At 42.9% G+C, this 20,813-nt stretch overlaps 1 protein-coding gene across 1 annotated transcript in view; it reads right to left on the bottom strand.

Annotated features, from left to right (window-relative positions):
- LOC140207826 (uncharacterized) overlaps window positions 1-18,065 on the bottom strand; it is a 75,676-nt gene extending 57,611 nt beyond the window's left edge. The window contains exon 1 of the mRNA XM_072276387.1: window positions 16,874-18,065. Within this exon, the coding sequence (XP_072132488.1) occupies window positions 16,874-17,560 (687 nt within the window). The 5' untranslated portion in view covers window positions 17,561-18,065. The remainder of the gene's footprint in view (window positions 1-16,873) is intronic.
- Between the last annotated feature and the right edge of the window lie 2,748 nt (window positions 18,066-20,813).

Here is a 20,813-nt window from a genome sequence, read left to right as displayed (position 1 = left end):
CTCAGGGATCTGTGCTGGGTCCAATGTTGTTTGTAATATACATTAATGATCTGGATGATGGGGAGGTAAATTGGATTAGTAAGTATGCAGATGATACTAAGATCGGTGGTGTTGTGGATGATGAGGTATGTTTTCAAAACTTGCAGAGAGATTTTGGACAGTTAGAAGAGTGGGCTGAAAGATGGCAGATGGAGTTTAATGCAGAAAAATGTGAGGCGCTACATTTTGGTAGAACTAATCAAAATAGGACATACATGGTAAATGGTAGGGCATTGAAGAATGCTGTAGAACAGAGGGATCTAGGAATATTGGTGTGTAGTTCCCTGAAGATGGAATGTCATGTGGATAGAGTGGTGAAGAAAGCTTTTGGTTTGCTGGCCTTTATTAATCAGAGCATTGAGTATAGGAGTTGGGATGTGATGTTGAATTTGTACAAGGCATTGGTAAGGCCAAATCTGGAGTATTGTGTACAGTTCTGGTCACCGAATTATAGGAAAGATGTCAATAAAATTGAGAGAGTACAGAGGAGGTTTACTAAAATTTTGCCTGGTTTTCATGTCCTAAGTTACAGAGAAAGGTTGAACAAGTTAGGTCTTTATTCTTCGGAGCATAGAAGGTTGAGGGGGTCTTGATAGAGGTGTTTAAGATTATGAGGGGGATTGATAGAGCTGACGTGGTTAGATTTTTTTCCATTGAGAGTGGGGAAGCTTCAAACAAGAGGACAAGAGAGTTAGAGGACAAAAGTTTAGGGGTAACACGAGGGGGAACTTCTTTACTCAGAGAGTGGTGGCTGTGTGGAACGAGCTTCCAGCAGAAGTGGTTGAGGCAGGTTGTATGTTGTTGTTTAAAGTTAAATTGGATAGATATATGGACAGGAAAGGAATGGAGGGTTATGGGCTGAGTGCAGGTCGGTGGGACTAGGATAAGTTAAGAGTTTGGCACGGACTAGAAGGGCCGAGATAGCCTGTCTCCGTGCTGTAATTGTTATATGGTTATATATGGAACATTTGGGGGGAGGGGAGAGGCTTCTTCACACAGAGAGTGTTGGGAGTGTGGAATGAGCTGGCAGATGACGTGGTAAATGCGGGCTCACTTTTAACATTTAAGAAAAACTTGGACAGGTATATGGATGGGAGGTGTACGGAGGGATATGGTCGGGGTGCAGGTCAGTGGGACTAGGCAGAAAATGGTTCGGCGGAGCCAAGAAGGGCCAAATGGCCTGTTTCTGTGTTGTAGTTTTCTATGATTCTTCCGACCACGAGACCCCTCACCGCCGCTGCGCTATAGTCATTGGCCCAAGGCAATGTCAATCACTGTTTACGCCCAATAGTGGAGGCGGACCAGCCGAGAGGGCGTTACCCCGCAGACTTGACTTGCTGCCGTTAAAACTTGGACAGGTATATGGATGGGAGGTGTACGGAGGGATATGGTCGGGGTGCAGGTCAGTGGGACTAGGCAGAAAATGGTTCGGCGGAGCCAAGAAGGGCCAAATGGCCTGTTTCTGTGTTGTAGTCCCAGTAAAAGCGGAACAAATCCCAAAGTAAATGTCCGCTTTCTGATTCATTTCCTCTTTCCTCCGAGCGAAGGTGGGGGCGTTTGTGAAGCGTCTCCTGCGGCCGGAGTCTGATGTATCGCTGAGAGGTAGGAGGAGAACGCTCGGCCCGTCGGTTTGATGCCGGTTCCCCGGGGAGGGAGGGGGGTGGGTTATTGAAAGGATGAAGATGGTGAGAGAGCGGGCGGACAGGATGTTTGTCCCGGTGGGGACAGGAGGGGCTCATCTGTGGAAATGTCTGAGCCCACGGTGGTGGCGAGCAGAGGGATTCACCACATTGGGGGGCAAACACCGGCAGACTGTTGCCCTGCAAGCGGGGCCGATGGTCCGGGCAAAGTGGGGAAGGGAGTGGTGTTTGGGGCCCTGGTCTTATTGAATGACAGGACGTGCTAGAGTGGCCGAGTGGCCTGATGCTGTTCCTGGTGTCTGTGTGTGTTAGATACAAGGAATAACCAGACTCTTCTTGGGCCTGCAGGATGTCCCAGTCGGTGTTATAGGAACCAGTGCTCGGAGCCCCGTTGTTCCCAAACTGTGTCAACAATTTGGCTGAGGGACCAAATCAACATTCCGGAGTCTTTTATTGACAAAAAATGTATATTAATATCCTGAAAATGACACCAACTGTATATTAGAACCCGAGAGTTTCGGGGGTTTGGAAAAATTAAATGAGAGTGTGCGTTTTTGTTTCCCGGGGTTTGTTTCCATATCGATGTGGTGAAGAGGGAGTTCAGAGCCGACACAGCAGGGTCCGATACGGGTCAGACGGGGTAAGATACCGGCGGCACTCCGCTCCGGGACAACCAGCACCGGAGCATTTAGAGTAACGCCGCAGTAATTCGGAGCTGGTCAGGGAGAATATTAAATAAAACCAACATGGGAACTTTCTGATCCGATCACCTGACAGAGTGTGAAGGAACCGCGACGAAGAGTAGCTGCGGATTTTAAAATAAGCGAGCCGAGCCGAGCCGAGCCGAGCCGGGCCCGTGTGGGCGGAGGCCAAGGAGGAGATCGATGCCTGCGAACGGGGGAAGTAAATCTGCAACGAGCTTTGGAAACTGTCCATGGACAAAGTCGGAGACAGCGGGGCTGAGCGGCACCGGACAGTGTGAACAGATGTGACGGGATCGCGGGAATCACTGTGGCTGAGAAAGTTGCCGAGGCTTTCTCGGCTTTGCACATCAGTCAGAAACCCGATGGACAGAGATTTACACTGATTTTCCAAAGCGATCCCGGCCTCCTTCCCGAACCCTGGCCGCCGTGCAGTCAGCGCCCCGGACCGTAACGTTTCTCCCGGCATCAGCACCTTTGAGGCGCCGGCGATCGCCGCCTTCCCCGTTTTAACCCTCCGGGAATGAGCTGCTCTCCATTTCCAGCATCTCCCTGTCCCGAGACCCACGGAGCGGAAAGACAGTAACTCACTCGCTCTCGCTGTTGTTTCTCCCGTGAATTTAGTGGCGATGGTGATCCTATCCCAGGGAAAGTGCGGCCTCTCCACCCGCACCACTCGCTACCTGGTGGCCACGGCAGGGGCGGATGTACTGACCATCGTCTTTGCGGTGATATTGTGGCGTGTCTGTTATTATTACTTCCCAGGGACTTTCCTGGACATCACCCCCGTGTGCAGTGTGATCGCGGTCCTGGGAGAGGCAGCCACAGACTGTTCTGTCTGGTTCACCGTCAGCTTCACGTTTGATCGGTTTGTCGCCATTTGTTGTCAGAAACGGAGAACAAAGTATTGCACCGGAAAAACTGCGGCTGTGGTTCTGACAACAACCGGCGTTCTGATCTGTTTTAATAACGTACCCTTCTTCTTTATATATCGTCCTCTAAAAGTAGTCGACATTATACCCCGGGACTGTACTGAAATACCGGGCTACTGTACGGATCCCGAGTGGGTGGGATATGACCGGCTTTCTACCGTCCTAACACCGTTACTCCCATTCGTGTTAATACTCCTGTTTAACGCTCTGACAGTCAGACACATGTTAGTGACCAGTCGCGTCCGTAAGGGGCTGAGGGGTCAGAGCAAGGCGGAGAACCGCAGTGACCCGGAGATGGAGAGCAGGAGGAGGTCTGTGATCTTACTTCTCACCATCTCCGGAAGCTTCATCATCCTGTGGTCGGTGAGTGTTGCCGAATTCCTTTATAACACCATCGCCGGGTTGGATCAGAATGACCACAACGATTCTGAATACACTTTTCATCCGGAGAGATGCCGATGATATTAAGCTGTTGTACAAACACATTTATTTGTGGGGTAACTCAGTCCAAGTTCAGAGAGCAGTCCATTAGCACAGCGAAATATCCGCTCACGTCAATTATTCAATTAATTAACAAACAACATATCTAATCTCTTCTCGGAGGCATTCGCAATGTTTCTGATCTTGACTCTGCAGAACCAATGATCATCGGAGAAGGTGGCAGCGGGGAGAGTAAATCTGGTTTCGAGTCCGAGAGAGAGACGCAGCACAGGAACAGACTCTCCGACACCCGCAACCCGCGACCTCCACTGCTACCAATTATTAAACTCATCCTACCTTTAATGTTTAGTTTTCCACCATATTTCCGCGCTCGCCACCGCCAGACCCTTTTCGGTCATGACAAAGCGAGACAGGCTCTGGGAACATTCAAGACCAAACAGGCAAAAATGCAACTCATTAGTTACTTCGGTCTTTTGCATAAGAATGAAGCGAAAAAAAATGTCAACAGACTGCACGAACTTACAGTAAAGCTCGCACTTGTCCGTCGCATTAGACAAAGATGTTGCGGGGGTATGTTTAACACCACAGAACTCATGCATAATTGCGCAAATTTTCACGGAAACCTCCGATGCCTAGTCTGCTTCAAAGAAAATAATGTCATCTCACTTCCTGATTTTTAATAAATTTCCATCCGATCAAATTGTGTGTTGACTCTCCTCTGCATTCACTCCAGTAGAATCGCATATTTATTATTATTTTTATTTTTTATCTCAGCTCAATCTGATAAAAATTGCGGTATGGACATGGACACGGAGAAGCCCACTGATTTCTCAATCGCTTGGAACTTTCGGCCGATTCTGATGGTGTTGCGTATTGTGGCTGTCTGGAGATTTACATAGATATTGTCGTGCGGGTCGAATTGTTTAATGCTGTTGTGTGGTGACTTTGGAATGATGCCAGTCGTGTAAATCACAAATGGGACAATGTTCATGTACCACAGCCTTTCATTTTCCTCATTCAAGTCAGCATATTTCTGGTGTTTCTCACTTATTGATTTTCATGCGTTGTGTGTTCGGAATAACCATCCCTATTATCCTGTAATATTAGAGCTGGACGGATACCAGGTATTGCCCCATCTCTAGTAATAGATTGGTCATAAGAGACTCCAAAACTCGATTAGGATTCTATTTACTGTATAATAATGTATAGAATGATTTTGGTCGAAGATGTTTGTCACTTGATTGTACCTGTGTAAGATTAAATTAAACTGTTGCAGGATACTGCAGGATATTTTCTGGTTTCACATGGCATATTCTACTTCTATCTTCTTGAATTTGTTAGGTTTTTTTGATTGTACATTTTTGATGTCGTGTCTGAACCACCTGGTCCTGTATTACTACAGGGAAACACTTTGTTTCTGGAAAGACGTCTCCAAATTTGAGCCAGTCTTTGGACGCTTTCTCGTTGACATTTAGTCTGCTTGGATCGCGGGGATTTCACCCATGGACAGTTACGCTCATCCATTGGCTAACTCTTTCTTCTATAGCAGTGTTTGCCAACCTTTTTAGCCCAATGCCCTCCTAAAGCACCTTCCTACTTTCCAACGTCCCTCTTAGGCCCAATATACTTTCCATCGCCCCCATAGTGTAAAAACATGGCTACCATATGCTAACATGAGAAAAATATTCTGATTTAACTTCATATTTATCATTAAACATAGATTTCACAGCACCTGCCCGCTGCACAGTAGCTGCGGGATGTTAATGATAAATGACACAATAGACTTGCAATTTCATTTTCATAAATTCCACTAAACCAGCATGGCAACCTGTTAAATATGGTGCTCCATCCGTTGGACAAAAAATCATGTTCCTAATCAGAATAATTTTGTTATCAATTTCACTTTGAGCTCGTCATGGACTGATTCTCCGTTGATATCTATTTTCAACCTTTTACAATCAATAATCTCTGAATCATTTTTTCCAATTTTGATGAACGGTGCATGTGCCATTATCAATGCCTCGTTGTCTCGCACAGTTGGCTCCCACATTCTGTTTTCCTTTAGCTCTGTGCATAGTGATACTCAATGTCTTCACTCGTTTCATCAATATGACGTGCTACATAGTTAATACTCAGAGGAATCGATTTTAAAATACAGGTATCTGTTTTGAGAACAGTGGTGAGTACCCGATACGGCAGGCCTTATTAATCTCTTACTAACTGTATGAGACCTTGCAGACTATTTCTATCATTGTGGAAATGTTATGAGAAGCAATGAGACGACGATCAAAGTCATTTGCAGCTTTCTTTCCGAATGCCTCCAGTGTGCAACGCTTTTCAAATGCTTCTTTCATCTTCTGGAACAGAGTGAAACCACAAGCATCTTTTTCAGTGTGTCATTTATGGAAGTATTGCTGCAATCTTGATGCTTTCGTTGTTTACAAGTAAGACACATGGGGCGTCACTGATCTGACGGAAAGGGAATAAAACAATACTCCAGGCTTGTAACACTCTAAAGACGCACTTCTTGTAGTGTCTATTTCTTAGCAGGATTAGAATTGAAGGCTTCACCGCCTTCAAACCATAAGATCATAAGATACAGGAGCAGAAGTAGGCCATTCGGCCCATCAAGTCTGCTCCGCCATTCAATCATGGGCTGATCCAATTATTCCAGTCATCTCCACTCCCCTATTTTCACCCCATACCCATTGGTGCCCTGGCTAATCAAGAAACTATCTATCTCTGACTTGAACACAACCAATGACTTGGCCTCCACAGCCACTCATGGCAATAAATTCCACAGATTTACCACCCTCTGACTAAAGTAATTCCTTTAATCTGTCTGTCCTTTTGTAGCCTCCCTATTTCCTCAAAACTTCCTGTCCCTCCAACTGACTTGGTATCATCTGCACCTTTGGAACGAAGCCATCAATTCTGTCATCCAAGTCACTGTCATATAACAGACAAGAATCGGTCCCAACACAGATCCCTGTGGAACACCACTGGTCACCAGCAACCAATCAGAAAAGGTTCCCTTTATTACTATTCTTCACCTCCTGCCAATCAGCCACTGCTTCATCCATGCAAGAATCTTTCCTGTGATATCATGGGCTCATAACTTGATAAGCAGCCTCATGTGTGGCACCTTGTCAAGGACCTTCTGAAACCTCACGTGCACAGCATCAACCGATTCTCCTTTGTCCATCTTGCTTGTTACTTCTTCAATGAATTCAAAGACTTTCAACATACTTGTCAGGCAAGATTTTCCCTTGAGGAAACCATGCTGAAAATGACCGAAAATACCCTGAAAACACATGCTCAATATCTGACTCCAATATCTTCCCAAAGAGTGAAGTGAGACTAACTGGTCTATAAGTTCTGTTCATCTAGCTCCCTCCCTTCTTGAAGAGTGGAGTGATAATTCCAAATTTTCAGTTGTATGGAACCACGCCAGATTCAATTGATTATTGAAACATCATTACTAATCCCTCCACAATGTCTTCAGTCACCTCTTTGAGAACTCTGGGATGTACACTATGTGGTCCAGGTGGCATATTTACCTTCAGACTTTTCTGTTTCCCAAGAACCTGCTCCCGAGTAATGTACTATAAATATTTCTGACCACTGACATCTGGACTTCCACCATCCTGCTGGTGTCTTCCATAGTGAAGACTGATATAAAACACCTACTCAGTTCATCCGCCAGCTCCTTGCCTCTATTACCACCCCTCCAGCAATGTTTTCCATTGGTCCGATATGTACCCTCACCACTCAGTTACACTTCATGCATCTAAAGAAACATTTAGTATCCTCTTTATTGGCAAGCTTACCTTTGTATTCCATATTGTTCCTTCTTTTTTTTTAAGTTGCCTTCTGTTGCTTTTTAAAAGCTTCCCATTCCTCTGACTTCTCACCATTTTTTGCTCTGTTATATGCCTCCACTTTGGTGTCCATGTTGGCTTTGCCTTCCTATTAGCCACAGTTGTATCATCTTGCCTTTGGAATACTTCTTCCTCTTTAGTACTTATATATCCTGTGCCTTCTGGATTACTCACCGAAATTCCAGCCATTCTGTCGTCATCCATTCCAGTGTTCTTTCCTTATCAATTTAGGCCAATTCTTCTCTCATGCCTCTGTAATTCTCTTTATTCTACAACTATACTGACACGTTTCACATTAGCTTCTCCTTCTCGCATTTCAGGGCGAATTCCATTATATTAAGATCACTTCCCCTCTGGGTTCTTTTGCCTTAAGTGCTCTAAATAATTCCTATTCATTGCACAACACCCAGTCAAGAATAGCTGATCCCCAGCTGGGCTCAACCAGGAGCTGCTGTAATAAGCCATCTTGTGGGTATAATAGGAAATCCTCCTCTTGGGATCCAGCACCTACCTGATTTTCCCAATATATCTGCATGACTATCTCCCATGAATACTGTAATATTGCTGTTTTGGCATGCATTTTCCTTCTCCCATTGTAATTTGTAGAAGATATACATACTACTGTTTGGGGGTCTCATAAAACTCCAATCTCTGTCTTTTCACTCTTACTACTCCTTTGTTCTACCCACAATGACTCAACACCTTCTGACTCTTTCTAATGAGTTGGAGACCTCATCCTAGAAACAAAGGGGTTCCTTGCAGAAATACAGGACAAGGTGGTTAACAAAATGATTTTAAAAAAAAATCAAAAATAAATGAAATACAAACAAACAAGGCAGAAAATGCCAAGAGAAACCAGAGACAATCCAATATATTCCAGGCTCCTGCAGCAGTTTAACTCCATCTGATTAATTACAATCAAGTGGCAAATATCATTCACCAAAATCTTGCTTCAAAATAAAAACTCATGAATTCCCTCCATCACTTCATAAAGGCACCATAAATTCAAGCCTGATCCAGTTTTAGAGTTAAAATCTTACAAACTATATGATAATCAATACATTATTTCAGATAGGACAATCTAAAATAACCATCTGGGTATAATATTATGGGATAAACAAGCAGGAACAACTCCCTCAATAGATAAAACCATTCCCACCACACACATGTGCCTCGACCAGTGCAGCACCTCACCACAGGTATTGTTTGTGTCATCAGTCAGACAACCAGATTACTTTCTCTGTCAATCAGCTTCCAAATGTTGCTACTCTGTCATTCATTGCCACGCCCCACTGCTGATTCCCTTCTCCTCATCCTACATTCTTACCCTGACAACTCCCAATGTCATTCTTCCTCAGCCCAGAGATTTGAGGGGCGAAGAACATCTCAGGCAGAACTACAGTCAGCTCAACTTCTTCAGTCTGCAGAAAAGTCAAGGGAAACATCTTCACCCACAGAGTGGTGTTACAGCATTAGCAACAATGCTGATGCTGAGGATGTTCTACGAGTCTGTGGTGGCCAGTGCTATCATGTTTGCTGTTGTGTGCTGGGGCAGCAGGCTGAGGGTAGCAGACACCAGCAGAATCAACAAACTCATTCGTAAGGCCAGTGATGTTGTGGAGATGGAACTGGACTCTCTCACCGTGGTGTCTGAAAAGAGGATGCTGTCCAAGTTGCATGCCATCTTGGACAGTGTCTCCCATCCACTGCATAATGTACTGGTTGGGCACAGGAGTACATTCAGCCAGAGACTCATTCCACTGAGATGCAACACTGAGCATCATAGGAAGTCATTCCTGCCTGTGGCTATCAAACTTTAGAACTCCTCCCTTGGAGGGTCAGACACCCTGAGCCAATAGGCTGGTCCTGGACTTATTTCCATCTGGCATAACTTGCATATTATTATTTATTTATGGTTTTATATTGCTATATTTATACTCTATTCTTGGTGCAACTGTAATGAAACCCAATTTCCCTCCAGAACAATGAAGTATGTCTATCTATCTATCTGTCAATGAATTTAGAAATGAGTCAATGTTTTTTTAAACGAACATAAACATTTATTAAACTTTGCTTACGATAGTGAAAAGTAAAGAAACAACTAACTTAACTGGAAGTAAACTGCTATAAGCAACTCTGGAACAGTTCTTAAAGTGGTAAATTCTAACACAGTTCTTAAAGTGGTAAATTCTAAAGTTCAAGTGATTTACAGAGTCAATAAGGAGAGACTTCTCTGGAGATGGATTTCTTCACAGACATGACATTTCTGCTGATTCTGTCCAAAGGATTCATGACGAAGGAAATAAAATAGCTTAAAGGAACTGACCTTTTCCAGGCAAGTAACACTGCTCAAACTTCCCTGCTCTTTTGCAAGAGTTATCTCAGATGCAGGTCACTATTTCTTGACCGAAGAGTCCAATAAGGGCGATCCTTCATAACCCCGCTGAACGACTCCAACTTTATTGTGATCCTTCAGGTTCCCGTCCTTTTGATGAAGGTCTTCACTCTCCGATACTGAACTGCAAAAGTAAAACTAACAAAAACCTGGCAGATATTGGCAAAACTGCCAGCACAAAGGTTTTACCTTAAGATAGAAAGTAAAACTCCGGTTTAAAACGAAACTGCATCACAAGACAAATACGCAGCAAAACGGACTATCTGACGAACTAAAAATAACTCAACTGAAGACTAACTGCATCACACCAGGGTTCCCTGTTATATACCTGTTGCGAACATGTAATCACGTGTCCTCACATTGGAGGGAAAGTTACATCACCCCACCACCACAAGACCATTACCTCATGCTCACAAGATACTGCATTACATCATGGTCATAAGACAGTCACAAGATACCCACAAGGTATATAAGACCTCCCACCAAAAAGGAGAAAATTTTGGTCTGTTATGAACAAAATTTTTAAAAACTAACAATTTATAAAAGAAATACAAATGTATAAAATTTACAACATACACAGTATCATACAGTACCTTACAAACTAATATACAGTAGAAGTGTTACAAATGCTAAAATATAACTCCATAAAAAATTACATTGCACATTTAATATCTAGGTAGACTGTCAGCAATCACATTATCTTTGCCTTTAATATAGGTTATCAAAATATTATACTCCTGTAACATTAAACTTTGTTACTGAATTGGAGTTTGCTTCATTTCCTTAACCATTATCCTTAACCAAACCCGGACCTACAAGGTGATCAAGATAGGTCACTATGGCATGGCCAAATTCACTTTTAACTAAGTTAATAGTTAAGTTAGCTTTTGAAAGTCTTTCAAATAGTTTCTCCACCGCAGTAACATGTGCTTTCCAAGTATCATTTCCTGTAACAAAATCATCAATATAGGCATCTGCCCATGAATCACAGAATTAATCGTCCGCTGCAAATTACCTGGTGCATCCTTCATCCCAAATGGAAGAACATTATATTCATATAACCCAGATGGGGTTACAAATGCAGAAATCTCTCGACCTCTAACCATCAATGGAACATGCCAATACCCTTTTAACAAATCAATTTTTGTAAGGAACTTTGCTTTTCCCACTTCATCCACACAATCATCTACTCCAGGGATTGGATATGCATCAGTTTTTGTCACAGTATTCACCTTCCTGTAATCAGTACAAAACCAAATACTACTGTCTGGCTTAGGAACCATCACATAAGGTTAACTCGAATTCGAATTAGAAGGTCTAATAATATTATTCTCTAACATATACTTAATTTCTTGTTCACAAGTTCACATTTTGCCCTGTTCATCCTATATGGATGTTGCTTTATGGGATTTGCATCTCCAACATCTACATCAACTGTAGCTACAGTGGTTCTTTTAGGAACGTCTGGAAATAAATCCCTATACTGTATTTAACAATTCACTGTTTCATTTGTTGTCTCTGCTCTGGCTATAAATGAGCTAATTTCTCATCAATATTTTCCAGAATTGTTGAGTTTGATGATCTGGCAGAAATAATGCTGGGTTTAAAATGAGTTTCAGATGAATCATCCATTAAGTCCCTAGTGGGATCAGCCTCTTTATTATTAACCATAACAGTCATAGTAGCAGACTGTTTCTCATAATATGGTTTTATCATATTTATATGACATAGCTGTGTGGGACTTCTTTGATCTGGCGTTTTTTATCATATAATCCACATAATTAACTTTGGATATAACCTCATAAGGACCATGGAATTTAGCTTGTAAAGGGTTCGTTTGCACCGGGAAAAGAACCAACACCTTATCTCCAGGCTTAAATGACCTCATTCTAGCATCCTTATCATACCACGTTTTCATTTTCTCCTGAGCCAACTTTAAGTTTCCGTTGGCTAAGCTACACGCTTTAAGTAATCTTTCCTTGAACTTTAAAACATAATCCAGCAAATTCGTATGTACCTCTTTATTAATCCACTGCTCTTTCAACAAGTCCAAAGGTCCTCTAAATCTATGCCCAAACACAAGTTCAAAAGACTAAAACCTAGGGATTCCTGCACTGAATCCCAGACTGCAAAAAGTAATAAATGTACGCCCTCATCCCAGTCCTTTTCATTTTCCACACAATACATCCTAACCATGGTTTTGAGGGTAGAATGAAACCTCTCCAAGGCTCCTTGTGATTCACGATGGTATGCAGATGAGGTAATCTGTTTTGCTCCCAGTTTATAATCTCTCTGCTGAAACAATCCAGACATAAAATTACCACCTTGATCAGATTGTATTTCCTTAGGAAATCCAAAATAAGTAAAGAACTTTATAAGAGCCTTTATTACCGTTTTAGCTGTTATATTCCTGAGTGGAATGGCCTCTGCAAACCTAGATGCTGTGCACATGATAGCCAGCAAATATTGATGTCCAATCTTAGTTTTTGGCAATGGGCCTACACGATCTATAATAATTTTGGAAAATGGTTCACCAAATGCTGGAATCGGTTGCAGTGGGGCCACTGGAGTAACTTGATTAGCTTTACCCACAATTTGGCAAGTTTGACACGTTCTGCAAAATGTCGCCACATCTTTTCTTAAAGTAGGCCAGTAAAAATATTTAAAAACCTTATTTGCAGTTTTCTTTACACGTTGATGGCCACCCAAAGGCATACTATGAACCATAGTTAAAATCTCATTCCAGTAAACTTTAGGAACTACTACCTGGTGATTAACTTCCCATTCTTCACTTGCAGGACTTGTAGGTGATCTGCACTTCCTCATTAATACTCCTTTCTCAAAATAATACCCTACTGACACCTTCTCAATTTCACAATCTGGAAGAGCTTGTTCTTTTAATTTGATAATCTCAGGGTTTCTACTCTGCTCTGTTATCATCTTTTTCTGAGATAGAGATAAATCTTCATGGTCAGACTTACTACCAGAATCTTGATCAAACAATGAAGGTAAGAAAGTTTCTGACACATCCTCAAAATTTGAATCCCGAGTTGAACAGTCATGGGTAACAGACCCATCCTGCACATCAATCTTTTTAGCCTTAGCTTGGGTTACAACACAGGAAGAATCCGTTTTAGAAGAATCCATCTGTGGTTCCTCAGGTATGGGCTTTGTTGTCAAATGCACTTCTGGAAAGACTTGTCTGTTTGCTAAGTCATTCCCTAATAATAGAGAAACGCAATTCATCCTTAAACTGGGTTGTAGTCGTAACTTCACAAGTCCCGTAACTAACCCTGACCTTAAGTTTGCTCTATGCAAATGTACTGGCATAAGGGCACTCCCAACACCTCTTATAGGGTTTACCTCACCAATGTCAGACTCATCACTAAATTTGAGAACACTGTCTAATATAAGTGATTGAGAAGCTACAGTATCCCTAAGGATTTTTATTGGCACTGGATTGGGTCCCTCTTTCAAGGATACAAATCCTTCGGTTATAAAATAATCATATCCCCTCTTAACTTGGTCGAAGTCTGACAAAGCTTCATGTGTATTTATCGAACTCTGTGGATTTACAAGTGTTTCAATACGTTGCACACAAGCATCCGGGACTGCCGCCTTCTCCTTTAATCAGAAACAGTTAGCTATGATGTGTCCAGGTTTCTTACAATAATTACAAATAGGACCAAAATGTCTTTCCTTCATATGTTTCCCTTCATCCTTACCTTTCTCACTAACTTCTGACTTAATTTCTGGTTTACCTTGACTCCCTGTGCTATCTTTCCTTTTAAAAGTCCTACCCTGAGGAAATCTACTCTTATGGATTAAAGCATACTCATCAGCTAATTTAGCAGACTCCTGCAACGTAGCAGTGTCCCTCTCATTTAAGTATGTCCTTACCTCAATAGGGATGCACCTTTTAAATTCCTCCAATAAAATCAACTCTTTTAATTTACTCTACTCCCCATTCACATTTTTAGAGGAAACCCATCTCTCAAAACACACAGAATTATCGTAGGTAAAATCCACGTAATTTTTGTCCACAGCTTTCTTCAAATTTCTGAATTTTTCTCTATAAGCTTCTGGAACCAGTTCATGCGCTTTCAATATATGCTGCTTCACAGTATCATAATCAAGTGTTTGCTCAGCAGTTATTGCTGTATAAACTTTCTGTGCCTTACCTCTAATTATACTTTGTTACATCACTGGCCATTGATCTTTTGGTCACCTTGAAGTGAGAGCAACAATTTCAAAATGTTACAAATATTTGTCCACTTCTGTTTCATTAAGTGGAGGAGCCAAAATAACTTCTCGACTAGCAAGAAACTATTTCATAGAACCGGAATTCTGATTCTCAGACTTTAATTTCTCCATCGCTAGCTCAAACTGTCTCTGTTTATCTGCTTCTCTAGTTTTAAATTCCCTTAGTTTATATTCTTCTTCTAATTAACTTCATTCCAAGTCCACTTTAACTTGTTCGAACTTTATCTGCTCGTTATGGAACTGCACCTCAAGATTACTGAATGGAAACATTTCTAACGCATCCCCAGCAAAATTACCGGATGCTATATAGTGTGTCACGCTTTTTCTTTGAATTATGGGTTTGTTGTAACTTTTGCAATTCCTTTAAGGTCCAACCCTCTAGCAATCTCGGATACATCACCCTTTTTCGCCATCGCTAATAAGTCCAGGTCTGGTGATTCCATAAACTCATCAATATTCATTGCTGCTGAATACCACCCACAAACCAATCAAACAAAACAATTGGAAATTGCCTTATTCAAATCAGATTACTAATTAAACAAGCACTCAACCTCAAAATCGGAACAATCCCAAGAGCCCCCGATTGGTTACAGCATTAGCAACAATGAATATAGAAATGAGTCAGTGTTTTTTTTAAACAAACATAAACATTTATGAAACTTTGCTCCACAATAGTGAAAAGTAAACAAACAACTAACTTAACCGGAGTTAACTGCTATACACAACTCTGCAACAATTCTTAAAGTGGTAAATTCTAACACAGTTCTTAAAGTAGTAAATTCAAAAGTTCAAGTGATTTACACAGTCAATAAGGAGAGACTTCTCTGGAGACGGATTTCTTCACAGACATGACGTTTCTGCTGATTCTGTCCAAAGGATTCACGATGAAGGAAATAAAACGGCGTAAAGGAACTGACCTTTTCCAGGCAAGTAACACTGCTGAAACTTCCCTGCTCTTTTACAGGAGTTATCTCAGATGCAGGTCACTATTTCTTGACCGAAGACTCAATAAGGTCGATCCTTCATTACCCCGCTGAACGACTCCAACCTTATTGTGATCCTTCAGGTTCCCGTCCTTTTGATGAAGGTCTTCACTCTTTGATACTGAACTGCAAAGGTAAAACTAACAAAAACCTGGCAGATATTGGCAAAACTGCCAGCACAGAGGTTTTATCTTAAAATAGAAAGTAAAACTCCGGTTTAAAATGAAACTGCATCATGAGACAAATACGCAGCATAACGGAGTATCTGACAAACTAAAAATAACTCAGCTGAAGACAAACTGCGTCACACCAGGGTTCCCCGTAATATACCTGTTGTGAACATGTCATCACGTGACCTCACATTGGCGGGAAAATTACATCACCCCACCATCACAAGACCATTACCTCATGCTCATAAGATTCTGCATTACATCATGGTCATAAGACAGTCACAAGATACCCACAAGATATGTAACAGTGGTGACTGGAACCCATCCCACAGGGAGAGCGAGAGGTGAACAATAGGGGAGGGTTTAAAAGGACTGTCTTGGAACAGATGCTCCGGCAGGGTCCAGCCGGCCTGAGTTAACTCTCTACTGTACACTAGGTGTGTTATAAATTCACCAAGTACCAGAGACTGAGTTTAAAATAGAACTGATTTATTTCTCTCAGATCCAGAATATTAAACTCCAGTCCCATTAAAGGTGAATATGCAGCAGAGGAAACTCCTCCCATGCCCAGTGACCAGGGTGCAGACTGGGTGTGGTGAGCAGCAGCAATAATTGCAGAGTTCAGCACCGACAGTCACTCTCAAAATTGCATTCAGCAACGGTGATGGACAAATATCCAGCATGCAGCTTATTGAAACTTTCTCCGCAGTGTGAATCCAGTCGAGTGTCACAGCTGTCAGACACTGTAAGGTTTCACTGCTCATGTAATGGCCTCTCTGCAATGTTTCACTGCTGAGGTAATGGCTTCTCTGCAGCAGTAATGTTTAGGTTACGACTGGAGATAACAGGGTTTCAGAGTGCGGGGCTATCCAATGACAGAAATGTTCTTTCTTGTGAGTCTGGAAGAGAGATTTTTGTGGTTTTTTGCTGGGGAGAGATGAGAAGATGAGAATGGAGAGAGTGGGCCCTTTTTCTCTTTTTTTGTTTACTTCACTAACCATATAGTCAAAGTAGGAATTATAAAGCTCAATTATTTAATCGCATATTGTGTACTGTTCGTTATTTCGGGGTACTGATTTGTAACAGGAGACACATCACACAGCATCCACGCAAACGAGATTTCTTAACGTTGGCCGGGCTGGGGGGCTGTCACAACCTATATTAAGCTGCTAGCTAAGCGAGAGTTACATAAGGTTAGATGACTGAGTGAATCACTTCCCACATTCACAGTAGGTGAACAGCCTCTCCCCTAGTGTGAACCCGGTAGTGGGTCATAAGGATAGATAACTGAGTGAATCACTTCCCACATTCGCAGCAGGGGAATGGCCTCTCCCCAATGTGAACTCAATGGTGCACATCTGGTTGATTTGGCAGACAGAATCTCTTCCCAAAGTCCGACCAGGTGATCGGCCTCTACCCAGTGTGAACTTGCTGGTGCCTCTGTCGTTGAGATGACCGAGTGAATCCCTTCCCACAGTCTGAGCAAGTGAACGGCCTCTCCCCAGTGTGAACTCGCTGGTGTGCTATTAGGGTGGATGACCGAGTGAATCCCTTCCCACAGTCTAAGCAGGTGAATGGCCTCTCTCCGGTGTGAACTCGCAGGTGTCTCTGTAGGGTAGATGATCGAGTGAATCTCTTCCCACAGACTGAGCAGGTGAACGGCCTCTCCCCAGTGTGAACTGACTGGTGTTTCAGTAGGTCGGATGACCGAGTGAATCCCTTCCCGCAGTCTGAGCAGGTGAATGGCCTCTCCCCAGTGTGAACTGACTGGTGTTTCAGTAGGTGATATGACTGAGTGAATCTCTTCCCACAGTCTGAGCAGGTGAACGGCCTCTCTCCAGTGTGAAATCGCTGATGTATCTTCAGTTGGGATGAGCAAGTGAATCCCTTCCCACAGTCTGAGCAGGTGAACGGCCTCTCTCCAGTGTGAACTCGCTGGTGTGCCATTAGGGTGGATGACCGAGTGAATCCCTTCCCACAGTCTGAGCAGGTGAATGGCCTCTCACTGGTGTGAACTGACTGGTGTCTCAGTAGGTCCGATGACCGAGTGAATCCCATCCCACAGTCTGAGCAGGTGAATGCCTTCTCCCCAGTGTGAACTCGCTGGTGAGACATTAGGGCAGATGACTGAGTGAATCCTTCCCCACAAATTCAGCAAATGACCAGCCTCTGCCCAGTGTGAACTGACTGATGTGTTCACAGTTGGGAAGACCGACTGAATCCCTTCTCACACACAGAACAGATGAATGGCCTTGTCCCAGTGTGAACTTGCTGATGTACCTTCAGTTGAGATGACAGAGTGAATCCATTCCCACTGTCTGAGCAGATGAATGCCTTTCCTCTATGTAAAATAATGGGCGTGCTAGTTGGTCAGATAGTGAATCCCTCCCCACCATCTGAGCAGGAAGGATGATCGAGTGAATCCCTTGCTCCACTTCTTAAACATCTGGACAGAGACAGCAAAACTGGCGTGTTGTGTTTGAGATTCCTGTAGATAAATTCCTTATTGTTTTTACCCTGAAAAAAGATTTACAAATTCCAACAATGGGTGCAGGACAACATTTCAGATGAGATCACTTGAGTTGTCAAGGTGTGATCTGGCATCACACTGTCACAGTGAAGTTCAACCCAACTTGGAGAGAGAAATCATCTTCTAACTGGGCACAGTGATGGTATCTGGAATGACCATCAAATTCTCTGATGTTCTTTCTGTGTCTATGAGAATGGATACAGAGGAGATATCAGGGGTAAGCTTTTTTTTATGCAGAGAGTGGTGACTGCGTGGAAGGGGCTGCTGGTAACAGTGATGGAGGCGGATACAATAGGGTCTTTTAAGAGACCCCTGGACAGGTATATGGAGCTCAGAAAATTAAAGAGCTATGGCTAACCCTAGGTAATTTCTCAGGTAAGGACATGTTCGGCACAGCTTTGTGGGCCAAAGAGCCTGTATTGTGGATTAGGTTTTTTTTCTATGTTTCTGCTGTCACCAATCTGCGACTTGGCTCAGTTTGACTCTCTCCATTGGTATTATTCCCGGTTCCCACTGAGTTGCGTGGGTGCCTGGCCCCACCGTAACTGAAATACTCTCACACAAATAGCCTTTGTTGACATGCAGCTGGGATTTCCTTTTATGTACTGTTAATTTAAAGCATCACAGTTTTGAAGCCATGTAAAAATTTCCTGCCCAGATGAATCATTGGTATGCACAGCTGTTAAAAGGACTTAGAGTGAATATCAGTATTATTTCATGTTCTTGTCACAGAGTCATGCAAAAGTACAACACAGAAACAGGCCCTATGGGCCATCTGGTTTGTACTGAACTATTTAAACTGTCTAATCCCATATCCCTACCATCCAGATACCTATACAAACCTCTTCAATGTTGAAATTGAGCTCGCATGCACCACTTGTGCTGGCTGCTCATTCGACACACAGATGACCATCTGTGTGAAGAAGTTTCCCCTCATGTTCGCCTTAACATCTCACCTTTCAACCTTAACCCATGGCCTCCGGTTGTAGTCCCACTCAATCTCAGTGGAAGAAGCCAGCTTGCATTTACCCTATCTATAACCCTAAAAACTGTGGTATACCTCCATCAAATCTCCCCTCGATCTTCTACATTCCAAGGAATAAAGCCCTGACGTGTTCAATCTCTCCTTATAACCCAAGTCCTCCAGACCTGGCAACATCCTTCTGAATTTTCTCTGAACTCTTTCAACCTCTCTTACATCTTTCCTGTAAGTAGGTGACCAAAACTGCACACAACACTCAAAATTAGGCCTCACCAATGTATTGTAAAATGTCAACATAACATCCATCTCTTGTACTCAGTACTTTGGTTCATGAAGGCCAATATGCCAAGATCTTTCCTTCCGTCCCTATCGAACTGTGACACCACTTTCAGTGATTTATAGACCCGTATTCCCAGATCCCTTTCTTCTACAGCACCGCTCAGTGTCCGAGCATTCACTGTGCAAGACCTTGATCCTACCAAAGTGCAACACCTCGCACTTGTCTCCATTAAATTCCATTTTACATTTCTTCGGCTGGTCCAGATCACACTGCAAGATATTATATTCTTCCTCACTGTCAACTACACCCCCAGTCTTAATGTCATACAGAAATTTGCTGCTCCAGTTAACCATGTTATCATCCAGATTACTGATATAAATGACAAACAACAGATGCAGCACTGATCCCTGTGCAACACCACCACTAGTCACAGGACTCCAGTCAGAGAGGCAACCATCTGCTACCACAGTCTGGCTTCTCCCAAAGACAGTGTCTCATCCGATTTACTATCTCATCTTGAATGCTGAGTGACTGAACATTCTTGACCAACCTCCCATATGAGACTTTGTCAAGTGCCTTGCTCAAGTCCATGTAGACAACATCCACTGCCTTGCCTTCATCCACTTTCCTGATAACTTCCTCAAGAAGCTCTATAAGATTGGTTAGACATGACCTACCATGCACAAAGCCATGCTGTCTATCCTTAATCAGTCCACAACTATCTAAATACTGATATATCCGGTTCCTGCACATACGTTCCAGTAACTTTCCCATTACTGATGTCAAGCTCACCAACATATAAAATTCTAGTTTCTTTTTAAGAGTCTTTCTTACATGCGGAGCAACATTGTCTGTCCTCCAATCCTCCAGTCCCTCACGTGTCACTGAGGATGATTTAAATATCTGTGCTTGGGCCCCAACAGTTTCTGCACTTGTCTTCTGCAGGGTCCCAGGGAACAACTTGTCAGGCCCTGGGGATTTATCCATGCTAATTTGCCTTAAGACAGAAAACACCTCCACCTCTGTAATCCGTACAGGGTCCATGAAGTTGATGCTGCTTTGCCTCACTGCTATAGACTCTGTGACCATCTCCTGAGTAAATACAGATGCAAAAAAATATTTAAAATCTCCCCCATATATTTTGTCTCCTCGTATGGATTACCATTCTGATCTTCCAGAGGAACAATTTTGTCCCTTGCAATCTTTTTGGTCTTAACATACCTGCAGAATCTCTGAGGATTCTCCTTCACCTTGTCTGCTGGGGCTACTTCACCTGAATTTCCTGTACCTCATCAGTACCCCATTTACTCCTATCTGCCTGTACCTGGTATGCACCTCCTTGTTTTTTGATCTGGGAGAGGAAAGCCAAAGGGGTAATAGAGGATTCATGAGTTTGGGGAACAAAACAAGAATGTATCTGATACCAATGGTAAGGCTTGCTAGTGCTTCACAGTGTGTGGGGTCTGTGAAACAAAAGTTGCAGGATGAATGGGAGCCTGAATAACAGAACAGATAGTGGAGGGGTTGTGGAGACAGTTGTTGTTCAGACTTCAGACAAAGTCAGGAATGAAAAAGT

This window comes from Mobula birostris, chromosome 13 (assembly GCF_030028105.1).
Source record: "Mobula birostris isolate sMobBir1 chromosome 13, sMobBir1.hap1, whole genome shotgun sequence".
NCBI lineage: Eukaryota > Metazoa > Chordata > Chondrichthyes > Myliobatiformes > Myliobatidae > Mobula > Mobula birostris.
The sequence above is the reverse complement of the archived record's forward strand: the minus strand, read 5'-3'. Positions and strand labels throughout refer to the sequence as shown.